Source organism: Esox lucius, chromosome 22 (assembly GCF_011004845.1).
Source record: "Esox lucius isolate fEsoLuc1 chromosome 22, fEsoLuc1.pri, whole genome shotgun sequence".
Lineage (NCBI taxonomy): Eukaryota > Metazoa > Chordata > Actinopteri > Esociformes > Esocidae > Esox > Esox lucius.
The window spans coordinates 19222039-19237875 of record NC_047590.1 but is presented as its reverse complement, the minus strand read 5'-3'; the positions used below and the strand labels follow the sequence as shown (position 1 = coordinate 19237875).

At 35.9% G+C, this 15837-nt stretch overlaps 1 protein-coding gene across 2 annotated transcripts in view; it reads right to left on the bottom strand.

Moving 5' to 3' along the window:
* The window catches only part of LOC105008525 (OX-2 membrane glycoprotein-like), a 30883-nt gene extending 25598 nt beyond the window's left edge, over positions 1-5285 (bottom strand). For both annotated transcript variants that reach the window (XM_020045185.3, XM_010867847.5), the window contains exon 1: positions 4752-5285. In XM_020045185.3, the coding sequence (XP_019900744.3) occupies positions 4752-4818 (67 nt within the window). In that variant the 5' untranslated portion in view covers positions 4819-5285. The remainder of the gene's footprint in view (positions 1-4751) is intronic.
* Positions 5286-15837: the final 10552 nt, after the last annotated feature.

Genomic DNA, 15837 nt, shown 5'->3' with positions numbered 1-15837 from the left:
CATATTGCATCATAGAGCAAAAACTATTCTATACACTGCAGTGAATGTATTGTAGGAAATGTTACTTGTAGGAAGAGTTACTACAAATCAAATCAAATGCGTTTTAGGTGGGAACTGTGTGCTACACCCAGCAACACAAAATGTTTCACACCCTCGTCAGGCCACAATTAAGGCAAAACCCTAATACACTGTATATGGGATACATATTGCCTCATACAGAAAAGTGAATGTGTTGTAGGAAATGTCTAGGGGGGTCCAGATTCAAAGTATGCTGCAAAATGAAGGGGCACTGTTTTTGCAATTTTACTCCACCCATACCATTGGCAACAATGTAACTCAATGTAAATGAAATACGTATTGACTCATACAAAAAAAGGTGTGTTTGCTGGGATTTTTCTCTCGCTTCCGGGCTTCCCCTGGTAACCCGTGTGTTTTCGGTAAACAAAGATTTGAACTGTTGGCAATTCCCCCAGTCAAAAATTACAGTAATTACTTTGAATATGCTACTTTTTGTAGAAGTCGTTGACAAAATAGATCTTCAGTTTGCTGTGCTTGTTCCGCGCGCGGCATACTCTTCTTCTGGTAAACCGGGGTAAAGATAGTTTCATATTCACACATTCGACTACTCCCATGTACCGGTCAAACTGTCATTGAGTGCCGAGTGTCAGACAAGGCTATATCAACATGCAGTCTTCAGAACTGTGGCTTTTTATGATATAGTTGGTAGCTTATTACTTGAAATAGAAGACAGTTATACCTATACTTGGGAGTAGTCGAATGTAAAAGTCTCTGAAGCCTCGTTCACACCAGACACGGCATAAAATTACCGTACGGTAATTTAACGCAAACATCGCAATCAATCTACGCAAAAAACGCAATCAATCTTCCGCATCTTCATAACCAGTATCGCAAAGACGGAGGAGAACCTCATTTTGCTAGTGTCTAGCCACCCTTGTTTGTATGATACTACCTCGGACGTTTACCGAGACCTAAATGTTAAAAATGCTGCGTGGAAAAGTGTAGCCATGCAAGCATGAGCAGAAGCTTTCTCAGTTTATGTTTCATTGTAGTAGATGAAATGAAAACGTCATCCAGGCTGTATATATATATATTTTCCCTCAAATATGATTTAACCAATCAGGTCTAGGATATGTCTCGCTCAAATATTTAGCGTTTCAAACTTTGATCTGGTAGGCTATTACAAATAATGAATGAGCTGTCAAATCTATTTTTGCGATCCCATAAACCCGTAATTGAAAGCTACACATTAGCTCTTCTTCGGTGGTACATCAACTTCCGTTTCTGATACCGTACGGAAAAGCACTGCACAAGTTGGAAAATTTCAACTCATGCGACACACCTGCCGTACCGCAACCAAATCTGGCCGAGTACGGTAGATTAGACGCAGCGGTGCGGATTGCTTTCTATTGAAATGAATGGACTTCCGCCGGAACGCATAAAGATTGCCGTGTCTTGTGTGAACGAAGCTTAAGGCGTCATATGCGGAGGCATCACTAAGTCATTGCTATTAGTGAATAGAAAACACTGACTCAACATAGAATCCCTACTACATTTTGAGCCAAACAACCTATTAAGTCGACCTGTGCGAAATAAATAATGGCAATTAACACTCGAAAACCAAAAAAAATTGAACACTTACAGTGGATATAAAAAGTCTACACACCCTGTTAAAATGCCAGGTTTTTGTGTTGTAAAAGAATTAGACAAAGATGAATCATGTCAGAACTTAGTCCACTTTTAATGTGACCTATAATGTGAACAATTCAATTAATAAACAAACAAATCTTTGAGGGGGGAAAATAAAAAATAAATAGCTTACCTGGTTGCATAAATGTGCACACCCTCTTATAACCAACCTGGTCTCAGGAACCTACGTAGACTATTTTACGTAATTCCATGGCACCCGATTTCGTATATGATATGCAACGTTACGTTAGGTTACAATACAATGCGCCACCAAAACGTATGATACATTACGAAATTATTAAAACGTAACATATCTCAAGAACGCTATTACAATGTATCAAATGTTACGAGCGCTATTAAAACGTAAAATAACATACGAACGCCAGACAAACGTATTATGTTTACGAACGCTATGAAAGACGATTATTTAACAAAATGTTTGACCTGCGTTTTGAACCAGCACCATTTGGATGAGAAGGCTGTCGCCTTACCCACTGCCCCACACTAGACATGGGGATTTAATTTGAGTAACAGCAATAGCAAGGTCGCTATAATATGTTATAGCATTTTATTGTTAATGTTAGGCATCATAGCACTGGGGTTAGGGTTAGATCTCACAACACCAGGGTTAAGGTTAGGGTTAAGGTTTGGGCTACGGTTAGGAAACAAAAAAGTTTAGGTTAAGGTTTGGTTAGGGTTACGTCTCACAGCTCTGAGGTTCAGGTTAGGGTTTGGGTTAAGGTTAGGTATCACAGCACTGGGGTTAAGGCTAGGGTTATGGTTTGGGTTAGGATTACAAAGAAAATCACTTCAAACATATTTATGTTGTGACAACACCACTCGCCAAGACTGGTTACAGGTTCCTCACTGGAGAAGGAGGTAGTGCGCCTGTCTAGGATGTGGAAGATTGCTGGTTTGAACCACTGTTACAGCATTATTTGTTTCTCAATTCTGACTCTAACGTTATTTTTCGGCACGTAATATATTTTACAAAATCTCCTGCCTAAAATGTGTACAATTGTCTACGTCATCCTTCTGAGACCAGGTTGCAACAACTGGGGATGTGGCTGTGTTCAGGATTAACCAATCACATTCAAACTCATGTTAAATAGAAGTCATTACACACCTGACATCGTTTAAAGTGACTGATTAATCACAAATAATGTTCAGCTGTTCTAGTAGGATTTTCTAGACATTTTCTTAGTTGCATCTCATAGCAAAAGCCATGGTCCGCAGAGAGCTTCCCAACCATCAGAGGGATCTCATTGTTGAAAGATATCAGTCAGGAGAAGGGTACAAAATAATTTCCAAAGCATTAGATATACCACGGAACACAGTGAAGACAGTCATCATCTAGTGGAGAAAATATGGCACACCACAGCCATTATCAAGAATTGGGCGTCCCACCAAAATTGATGAAAATACGCGAAAAAACATGGTCGGGGCTCGACCACCCACGGAAAATAGCGAGCACCCACGAAAATACCGAGCACGAGCACCCATGTGTGCCAGACTGCCAGTAGGCTAAATTCATTTAAAATTAAACTTGCCGTTGGTGATATGTAAAGCGTCTGTCACACTGTGATTGGTTATGTCGATGTTAGTGACAGCGACATAACCAGTCGCCTGCTCCGGGTGCTCCCTATCCACCAATCACAGCGTTTCTCAGATGAAAAAATGCCACTATCAAAAACTCGTAGCAGAAATTAGGGAGAAACTCCCAGAAACTATGTGTCGTTTTTTTTTTATCGATATTTAGATAATAGCGCAAAACATTAATTTTAACTGGCCTACGTGTCAGTTAAACTTTTCATCTCCAATCCTGTATTTGTGATAAGTGGTACATTTTGAAAGATCTACTTTACGGCTTTATTAATAAGTAAATGAATAGGTGTGCGTAGTGCGTTTATATATGTATATATAGGTGTATATATAGGTATATATAGGTGTGTATATATAGGTATATAGGTGTGTGTGTGTGTATATATATATATATATATATATATATATATAAAAATGGCGTGCGCCTATGAGCACCCACGGAGGAAAACATAAATCGGCGCCTATTAAAGGAACTGCAGGAATTTCTGGCAAGTACTAGCTGTGTGCTACATGTGACAATCTCCCATATTCTTCATATGAATGGGCTATGGGGTAGGGTAGCAAGACTGAAGCCTTTTCTTACAAAGAAAAACATCCAAGCCCGGCTGAAGTATGCAAAAACAAACATCAAGTCCCCCAAAAGACTGTGGGAAAATGTGTTATGGTCTGATGAAATCAAGGTTGAACTTTATTTTATTTTTCCCCCTCAAAGATTTGTTTTCAATTTAATTGTTCACGTTATAGGTCACATTAAAGGTGGAAAATGTTCTGACACGATTTCTCTTTGTCTCATCCTTTTACATCACAAGAACCTGGCATTTTAACAGGTGTGTGTAGACATTTTATATCCACTGTACAGCTTGATAGAGGTTATATTTCTGTGATTTGTTCAAGATTCAGTGTTAATTGAAATGTTCTATGTTTTTGTTATTTTTATTTATACTACATTTTGTTTAAATAAAAAGCGTATTTTTTTTATTTTTTTTTTACTTTTACAAAGCCTTAAGTGGCCACATACTAAAAAACTAATGTTGATGAAAAAGAGTCCAATCGTGACCCAAAAATCTAAAGTAAAATATTTGATTAGTATTTGAAGAATCGTTATACCCCTATTAGCTATATAAATATAATTATTATAATTATAAACGTATAATTTAATACATACCCTAGACAAATTCAATAGTGAATGTAGTGAAATATTCAGGTTTGAACAATGTTGAGAGCACATTTCATTAAGAAAATCAACAGAAACATCAATGGTGTGTCAATAAAAAGTCACAGCCTCACAGTTACCTGTAACATTTCCAAACCAGAGTTCACAGAGGGTGGTGTAACTGACCAGCACCATCACCGCTTCCGATATGAAGCGGTGCCTTAAATTGGATTTCACCAAATTTGGGAGGGAAAAAGCTGACAAATGCAAAATATCATAATTAGCTTACCTTTAGTGATGATTATTAGCAGATTGAACAGGTGGTTGTACGGTGCTAGAGACATGTTGAAACACATGGTGTATTGTGATTCTAGCGTTGCTAGAATCACAATCTACTGGCCACGCCTGGGACAGAAAGTACAGGGTACGCGATGGGAATTATAGATGAATAGATCTCATATCGAATTTCTGTAAACCGGAGCGTGTGATATATCGCGGACTTGTTGCTCCTCTCTCCCCATTGAGTCTTCCTTCCAAAACGCGTCTGGTAACCTAAGCTTATTTTCGCTGCAATATTAACCTTTTGATCTTTGCGAATCTGCATCCATACATTCGTTTTTAAAAAGAAAAAAACAGCGGAGAAAAGCAAATTTATTGTGTTGGTTAACACAAGGGCGAGGCTAGCCCCTTTTTATGGGTGCTTCAGCACCCCTAAAATGGAGCTCAGCACCCCTAAAACTTGGAGTAAGAAATGTTGTTATTCTAACATTTTTGTTCGTCTTTGACAAGGTTAAATAATGTCCAAAACATACTCCGTAGTTTGTGGTTTAAAATGTATGTGTTAAGGATGAAAATGAAAACATCCCCGCTTAGCAAATGGTGTCATCCTCTTCTCTTCTACTTCTCTGTACCTGCACCGCTCAGCACGACCGTCATCCAGCACGAAACACACGCAGAGTGAGAACCCGTTATGTAGTGTTGTGAATCAACCAAGTTGCTCCAAAGCTGTGTCTCACATTTCTTTCCTTTTACCTAGAGTTGTTCCGATTCCGAAAACATATCGGTGAGTACTGGAGTCAGTATCCTGAATCACGGTACACCTATAATGAGTGTTTTTTTCGGACTATTTTAGTCTAGCGGGTCGCCGCCGCTGTGGAGTAGCACAGGACCTAGGTGACTCGTCCATAGTCATAAACGTAGAGAAGTAGCGCCGATTACAATGTTCTTCCGCAAGACGCATGCAGTTCTGTTTATTAACTGCTAGAGCGTGAAACAAAAACAGCAGCGCGAAAAATGAACTGCGTACCTGTGTAGTGCGTACGTGTGTCTCTGTTAAAGTTTATCGTTAATTTGATTCTCATTTTAACAATCGGGAGTCATGTAAACATGACATCAGGTGCGTCTTTTCTGGTCAGTCGTCATGGAAACATGAAGCCCTGTCATTTGGACCAGAGTGAAAACAAAAATATCACTGTATACCAACAGTATGTGTGAAAACAGTGTGTGTGGCTTTTTAAATGAATTGTTATTCATTCCTAGATTCATATCTTTTATTTTTCAGTTGTGGCTGACTATCAAACTAGACAATAAAAGAAAGTTTAATGTTTTTCTTTTGCTGTATTTATTCATTCCTCACACACAGAGGATTTAACCTGAACCAGGCTGAACTCCTAGCATTACTCTCTCTCTTTCTCTCTCTCTATCTCTCTCTCTCTCTGTGTGTGTGTGCGTGTGTGCGGCCTGCCAGTGAGCAATGGACATACGACAGTTCTTTAAAAGAAAAAAGACAGATTCAGGTGAGAGACTAGGGACAGTCCATAATGACCTCTGTCTTGTTTTTTGTTTTTTTTGTTCTTCTGAAAAGTGTTAAGCTAAAGTAACAGATAATGCAAACCAGCTATCTGTTGTTGTATCAAATTATCTAGGCAATGGTCCCCTGCTTTTATTATAATTTTTTTATTTCAAACCCACAAAGAAATTTGTGATTTAAAAAAGTTTCTAAGCCCAATAATAATAATAATAAAGACATTTAAAATGACACTCCTCTGTGTGCCTTTTGATCATATCCTTAGAATCTGTAAATGGTCTCCATAACATTTTTGTGACATGACAAACTGACCTCAACTCTCCTGCTTACAATGTATTTGTGTATGATTGTCAGTGCCAAGGGAAAGAGAGGGAGATGGAGAAGGAGAAAGGGAGAGCCTGCAGGAAGAACCAGGTGAGGAAACAACAACAATAAATTGACATATAGAGAATAGTGGCAAGCAAAACAATAACTACTCATACTCCTATACTAACTTATTGGCATTAAGTAGCCTATATTACATTTACTTTTTGTAACATTATTTTACACCACATTTTTTCATAATAAAGAAGGAGGAAAACAACAGGGAGAGTCCATAAGGGATGAGAGGGAATTTTTGGTTTTACCTTTTTTTTTTTTGCTCTTGATGTGAAGCTTGTTTTATTATTATTTATTGATGACTTATATTGGTTTATGAAAGTTCAGACAGGCGTGCAACCAGATATGTTAGAGATGGCCATTTGTAAATAATTTACAGAAGATGAATTACATTTTGTTGTCCAAGTACCTGTTACTTTGTTCAATGACAATAAAGTTGAATCTAATCTAACCAATCTGATGACTGTTGATACAAAAGGAGGCACATGGAGTTAACGGTCAGGAAAACCAGCTGAGTGAAGAAGGTTTTGTGTTTGTTACAGGGGGCTGTCTATGTGAACTCTCACAATTAAGCTGGTGCTCTGAAAAGGTCAAAAAAAAAAAAAAGAAAAATCTGGATTTTGGTGTTAGTTGAACCAATGTTAAAATGATAAAGTTATTTTTCAATAAGACATATTTTTTGTGTGAAAAGAGGGTGGGTAGTGGCAGTGGGGCTCATTGGGTGCTCAGCACCCCTAAAGCTCTGACCCTAGAATCGCCCCTGGGTTAACATAAGTGTGTAGTATTGTTGCAACGACGTTTGCGTTAGCTTGCACAGCCAGTCAAAGCAACTGATGTTACGTTAGTTTGCCAATTCAATTTGTTGGATTTCTCTCAATATTAACAAGTTACCGATATTTTAAATATATTTTCTCTATACATTTGATAAATGTATGTCAAAGTGTTGCAATTGGATTCCTTAAATATATTTCGAAAAAACTTATTATTATAAATGCTTGGCTGTATTTCGATCACGCAACTTTCCGCTCTCCAACCCGGGCGCCCTGCACTGCTCCAAACAAGAATAAGCTAGTGGTGGTTTTACAAAAGGCATATCAAATCAACTTATTAACTATTTATATGTGTGTTATTTAACATGAATTAAATGACATCATTTAATTTATGTTATTATAGAAAAAGAGGATAAAAGTGGCTTGGCATTATCATAGAGAACATACATTTTCTGACATAATTATTGTTTAAAATATCTTTGATGAGCATAAATTAGTATGGTTTAGTAGGGAGACACTTGATTTCATAGAAAATGTGAACATTGTCATGAAGAGGCATTAAAACCATATCTAATAGTTATACATATGTCCTATAACAGGGTGGACATTGGTGAAACTTAATGTGTGAATAATTTGCCCATAAATGGCCTGAGCTGGACCACACTTAGTTAAAAGGTCAAAAGGCAATGGATTTTAGGAATGACTCAGATAATACATTAATACAGTAGTGACACCATTTTTAATATGGTGGTACATTTGTATGAGTTATATTCTTCCTCATCGTATTTTATGTTACCTATTATTATTATTATTGTGGTTGTTATGCTGTTATGATTGTTGTTTTCCCCGATAATGATGGTCATATTGTGAATCAAGCATTACTTTATTTTTTGATGTTGGTTTACAATGTCGCCAGACAATGTTGCCAGACATTGTAAAACCAATGATATTTACAAATGTTATGAAAACGTATAAATAATTATGAATTTTAACATAATGTTCGGCATGTGTTTCAAACCAGCAACATTGGTTCAGAAGGCAGTTACCCTACCCATTGCTCCATACTGTATATGTAAGTCAAGGATGACTAACAGCAACACCAAGGCCGCTAGAATATGTAATGAATGCATTTTTACATTAAAGTTAAATAAATGTTTGCCATCACAGCACTGGGGTTAAGATTAGGGTTAAGGCTAGATATCACAGCACTGGGGTTAAGGTTAGGGTTAAGGTTTGGGCTAGGGTTAGGAAACAAAAAAGGTTAGGTTAAGGTTTGATTAGGGTTAGGTCTCACAGCTCTGGGGTTCAGGTTAGGCTTTGAGTTAAGGTGAGGTATTACAGCACTTGGGTTAAGGTTAGGGTTACGGTTTGGGTTAGAATTAGAAAGAAAATCACTTCAAACATATTTATGTTGTGACACCCCCACTAAAGTTCATTAATCACAAGTTCCTGTCTGGAGCAGCAGGTACTGCATCTGTCTGTGGATGGTCCCCGGTTTTTAAATGTTGTTTACTTTTTTTTCTCGATTCAGACTCTAACATTATTTTACTTAACGTAATATATCTCACGAAATCGCCTTGCTAAAACAGCTGAGCTGTGTGGTGTGTTTAAAGTAACCAGTGCCCATCCCAATAGTGCGGGCCACATCCGTGTTCCTTGGACGAATGACATAGACCCAGACCCAACTCAAAAGGCCAGAAAAGGCGTTGAAGATGGAAAAGGTGCCGTGGACTTGGAATGGAAAACAAAACACCATGGAAGTGCAAGGACTGCAATTTGCCTCTCTGCCTGGTTGTAGACAGTTTCAATGAGTGGCACACATTAAAAACAAAATTCTGTGTGATGTCTATCAAATTACTTCTGTGAGTGATGTTATTTCCAGCTGCTGTGGGAAACTAAACCCTTTGTAATATAAATGGGTGTCTGCTGCCCTCTGGTGACCTTTTTAGCATTGTTATTAACTTTTAGTTTTGTTCTTTATAACCATTTTATATATTTTTTTATTGTTTTTGGTCTAATGTTTTTGGTCAGATGTTGGCCATGGTGTAAATAAAATGTAAAATAGATTTTTTTGTTTATGATGGACAATGTTTACTGATAAAATACCAATTGAACTTAAATCTCTGTATGTTGAAAGTCTAATTCAGTGCCTTTAGAGTAGTTTTATCACTATATTGCCAAACATTTTCACATTCGTTTTTAGTATTTTTCCCCCTTGTATTACATATTATGATTCATTAAAGTGTGACAAAACTGTCTCACAAGAATAATGTTATAGCTATAAGTGTGCAGATTACAAGTATATGAAACACTTTATTGTGCTATTAGAAATAACAACAGTAGAAGCTGACATGTAAAGAGGATAAGAAATCGCTCCACATATCAAATTGACTTAGTCTCTGAATAGTTTTTTTACCCTCTTATTTTCTTAACATTGTGCCATATTTTTACAATTGTCTTATCGTTACGAAACTGTAGTTAGTTCACCTCACCAATAGATGCAACTGCTGAGTTGTATTATTGAGGCTACGTTCCTCAGCCAGTGCAGAAATCAAAGCACTAAAGGTTTGTGTTGTGTCTCCATTGCTTCCACTGACTTCATTGCCTGTGCAGCGTCTGTTACTGTCTCAGGTAACCCCTAAGCCTGAGGCCGGTTATAATAGTGCATGAAAATGAAGACCAAACACGCTTTTTAAAATAAATACTAGGAAGAACGTCTCAGGATGTGTGTGTGAGGAGACGTTACTAAATGAGAGGAAATAATGGGTTTTCGCAACATATTGTGAATGTCTCAAGATAACTTAGATAGATTACACTTTTGGACTAAGCATGTTTTGAGACATTTTATATCCAGAAGTGGGAACATTATTTAAATATGGCAGAGGTACTAATGGTTTTAGAGAAACCACCTCTATGTTTTATATCGCAGTGCTGCATCCTATCTCAACCTTTGACTGCACCATAGATGGGGAAACTAATGTCATGTAGGAATCTTAATACCATTCTATAATTCCTGAAAAATAAGGATATATTGTAGTTACTGTCAAGTCATGATAAATGCATTTCTTCTTTTTTCTGAGGCCCTCATTGATTCTTGTTGAAACCATGTTGCATACAAGCTGGGTATCAATAATCACAGTTAAAATGTGAACAAACACAATGTACAATGGGAGTAAGACAGAGAAATGTAATCTCTTTTTTATTTTCTTTCAAAGACACACACACACACAGAGAAACATCATTCTCAAGCAACACTAGCCAGTGACTGTTTCACTTCCTGAGTGTTCGTGGTAACATTGCTTCAGTTTCATATTTCCTACTGTGTACAGACAAATTATTAAAGTATTATTAAAGATCAAAAGAAATCAAGAACACACCTGACATCTGACTACATATCTACTGTAAAGGTCAGGAGGGAAGTAATATGTGTGTATCTTCTTGTGGCCTATGAGGAATATTGTGTTACCTACTCCTTCCTCTGCCTTCTGTTCCTTATATCACTTGTGGACATGGTATCATGTTGTGGTCAAAGTAAAGCATGAGTGACCTAAACTAAAGCACTTTGCAGAGCAAATAAAGAAAAGGACAAAAGCAGAACAATGTTCACTGAAGCTAGCCACAGGCAAAGCTAACAGCAATACAACAGATGAAAGGTACCATTCTAGTATTTGGGCCATGCATATTTCCTCTGCCTACCTCTCTTATTTCTGCTGAGATAAATGTTTATTCCATGTTAACTACAACTAATTTGTATTGACGTGTTTACTAATATCATCAACAATGTAAAGTACATCCATTAGTATTTAAAGACCAATACTCATGATATTCACCCTCTCAAATACTCATAATAAACACCCAGGCACTTGATGCATGTTTATGGAAATGTATGTAACAAACCTGCATTGTTCACATACGCCTTGATTGTCTCCCATAAACCATCCAGTCACAAAAGACAACCATGAGGTGCCAACAACATTATCACTCTTTATTGATAAAATAATACACTCAATAATGATCATCTTCAAATGATTTAGATTTTTCAATCTTGCTGCATGTTAAAACAAACACACTTGATCGGAGATGTTGTATTCAATTACGATACATAAAAATTACATTCATGAATTTGCAAATTCCAAAGTAAAACATTTATTTTTAAACAAAACTATGACACACTCTCTTCCATTTCAGACAGTCTACTTTTTATCAAACAAATTACATTAATTAAAAGAAAACACATCAAAACGATAAGCGGCTGGGTTACAGCCATTAGGTAAAATTAACTGTATTGGCAAATTAATGCAAGAAATATACAACACAAACGAAGAGTCATAGTCTGGGCTCAAACATTAGCGGGATCAGTATACTTTCATTACAACACAAACCATTTTATTCCATGCACTCTGTTCATTAAAGATAAAGAGCCATCGTGGATTTCCCGACTTGCAAACGTTCTCACAGGTCTAGCGAAATTTTAGACAAACTAAGGCTTATTTTGCATCTTCAAGTGTGCATGCATATTTTACATTTGTAGTTGTGTTACGTAAGTTGCAAGGTTCCAAATATCAAGTTAGTTATCAAGTATACAAATATTTATGACTATTAAATCAATTAAAAGTGTGCACACGTTTTAGCCAGTACACACATCTATGTTACAACTACTTAAGTTGGCAACCCGTTTTTGCAAGCTTAATTGCAAAATAAAATTATTGATGTCGCTAATTAATACATTTGTGTCTTTCCCTGAGATTTCCCTGTAAAACATATTGTGACGCAAATGAAAATGTCATGAAATTTAAAGAACGATGGCAAAACAAGGACTTCCATACACAGAAAAGTACCTCATACCTACAGCAAAATATGGTGGTTATCATTGATGCTTTGGAGCTATTTTCCTACAATGAATTCCACTAGGACATTATAGCTTACACCTGGTTACTTCCTCCAGGAGATTGAGAATTGCCCTCTTTCATGAAACCTCAGAAAATATCTCTGATTCGAAAGTGTAATAAAAGAGACCAACGAATTACTTAAAAACTGAGATAAATTGAGTTTATTAATTGTTTGAGAACATGTACCTCTCAAAACATTGACAACAATTCAAATATGATCATATTTAAGAGTAATTTCGATAAAAAGTGGGTGTTAAAACACGTTCCAAGGGTAAAATTCAGACAGTGCCAATGACAGAATATGGAATACATATTGCCTCATAACTAATAAACTATTGAATATTCCACAGAGAAAGCAGTGTAGGAAATGTCCAGGAGAATGTGTAGAGTAAGACAAACCTGTCTAATCATGGGGAACAGTGTGCTACATCTAGCAACACAATATTTCCACACCCTCTTTTTCCACAATGTAACTTAATGGATATGAAATACATATTGGCCTATAAAAAAGATATTATTCTATACGCCGCAGTGAATGTATTGTAGGAAATGGTCAGGAGACTCTATAGAATGATTATATGCAAAAAAGTCAAGGGGCACTCTGTATTTGCAACTGTTGCTGGTGTTTTACTCCGCCCACCCCATTGGCCATAATGTAACTCAATGCATATGAAATATACATTGGCCTATATAAGGTACATTGTGGCCAATGGAATGGGTGGAGTAAAACACCAGCAACAATTGCAAATACAGAGTGCCCCTTGATTTCTTTGCATATAATTACTCTATCCATTCTCCTGAACATTTCCTACAATACATTCACTGCGGCGTATAGAACAGTTTTTTTTAATTACTTTTATGACTATTATAATATTAAATATGTACCTCAGAGTAAATTAAATTAATATTAAATACTTTGTTGTCAGTTAATCCTAGCTGAATTGTCATGTCCCCAACATTTTCAATCGCCTTCTGTTATAAATATCATTTACAAAATCCATAGTATTTAAATTATTTTTATAATAATTATCTAACTACACATGTAATTCAAATCAAATATGATTTATTGAGATTCCTGCACTGAGTGACGTTAATTACTGCTATCAGTATATGTTAGAATTCATCATTAAATATTTTTAAATGTTGTTAAAATGGACTGCGCGCATTTTACAGGGAGTTGCAGCATTAAGAGCTGAAGAAAGGCAAAGAAGGTACAGGGTGTGCCTGGATGCTGACCCTGAAAGACGGCCACATTATCTTTTTAAGTGAGTGAGAAAAATTTAGAAAAGACAGGGAGGAAAGGAAAAAGAAAACTACATATAAAAATATACATATTAATGTGTAACTGCTATGTAAATATAGAGCTTGGGGATGCCTAGTCTTATGTGGGACCCTTTCATTTGTCTGGGTCCCACATATTAAGTGTCCCTATTACCTGTGTATTTACACAGTAACCCACATGCCAGTGTATTGTAACTTCTTTGGATACGATACATTCTTCTTAATTTCGTTTCAGCTTGTGTTATTACAAAAGAGGTCTCTATATTTTCATGTTTGATCTATGTTCCTGTTTTGGTTTTTCATGTTAATGAAATGCCTTTCTTTGATTAAATATTTCCTCAGTTAATACTGTGATGTCCACCTTGTTACTCTTCAGTCCACCCTGTTACATATTAATTATTTCATTATAACTGAACAATATCACTAAATATCCTTCCTCTGCAAATTAACATAAACTTATGAATTATCAGTCAAAAACACATTCTAAAATGATAACCAAATTCATGATAACCAATATTTTAAATATATTTTCTCTATACATTTGATAAATGTATGTCAAAGTGTTGCAATTGGATTCCTTAAATATATTTCGAAAAAACTTATTATTATAAATGCTTGGCTGTATTTCGATCACGCAACTTTCCGCTCTCCAACCGGGCGCCCTGCACTGCTCCAAACAAGAATAAGCTAGTGGTGGTTTTACAAAAGGCATATCAAATCAACTTATTAACTATTTATATGTGTGTTATTTAACATAAATTAAATGACTTCATTTAATTTATGTTATTATAGAAAAAGAGGATAGAAATGGCTTGACATTATTATAGAGAACATGTTTTCCTACATAATTATTGTTTAAAATATCTTTGATGAGCATACATTAGTATGGTTTAGTAGGGAGACACTTGATTTCATAGAAAATGTGAACATTGTCATAAAGATGCATTAAAACCATTTCTAATAGTTATACATATGTCCTGTAACAGGGTGGACATTGGTGAAACTTAATGTGTGAATAATTTGCCCATAACGTTTAGGATTTAATGGCCTGAACTGGACCACATTTGTTTAGGACAAAGTTAAAAGGTCAAAAGGCAATGGATTGTAGGAATGACTCAGATAATAAATTAATACGGTGGTGATAAAAATGTGTATATTGTGGTACGTATGAGTTATATTCTTCCTCATCGTATTTTATATTTCCTATTATTGTTATTATTGTGGTTGTTGTTACTGATGCTGTTATGATTGTTGTTTTTCCTGATAATGATGGTCTTATTGTGAATCAAGCATTATCTAATGTCTTGATGTTGGTTTACACGGTGTCCAACCGGACATGAGTTTGATCGTAAGGATAGGACAAAGATCATATTGATGAATACCAGCTCTGTCTGTGAAATTATCATCCTATCATTTTAAGATCAAATTTTATCATATGCACGTTTCATGAATGAGGGCCAATGATCCCAAACAAGTTCAGAAAACATTTGTGGATACTGATTACATCTAAATATTTAAGTCAACTAACTAATTTTGTTAAGTATGTAATTACTTAAAAATTAACTTCATAAATAAAATACTTAAAAAAAAATATTTCAAGTTAACTGTACATAAAAATATATAAGAAAATAATTTCCCAATATGCATTGCCCTTTCAAGTGAACTATAGAATTACCACCCATGACTGTATTTGTTAATGACAGAGACATGGTTATTGAACACATTGATTGTCTCTAAGTTCACTTTAATGGTTGTTATGAAATAGTCAACTGTGAATACCTAATATATCCTATAAATCCTTATTTTGAATTGCAAACTGCCTAGTTCATGGACTATTCCTTTTAAATGTCCTCAAAATACACTGTGCTGTATTTTGATAAGTTGCCACAAGGCACTGGCTTACAAAGGAATGCAAAATTCTTATTGACATCCAGCACATGTTCTGACAGAAATATTGTTTATATAATCGTTACAATCATTTCAGTATTGGGTGCAAAATATACAGTACAGGCCAAAAGTTTGGACACACCTTCTCATTCAATGCGTTTTCTTTATTTTCATGACTATTTACATTGTAGATTCTCACTGAAGGCATCAAAATTATGAATGGACACATATGGAATTATGTACTTGACAAAAAAGTGTAAAATAACTGAAAACACGTCTTATATTTTAGATTCCTCAAAGTAGCCACCCTTTGCTTTTTTGATAGCGCTGCAAACCCTTGGTCTTCTCAATGAGCTTCATGAG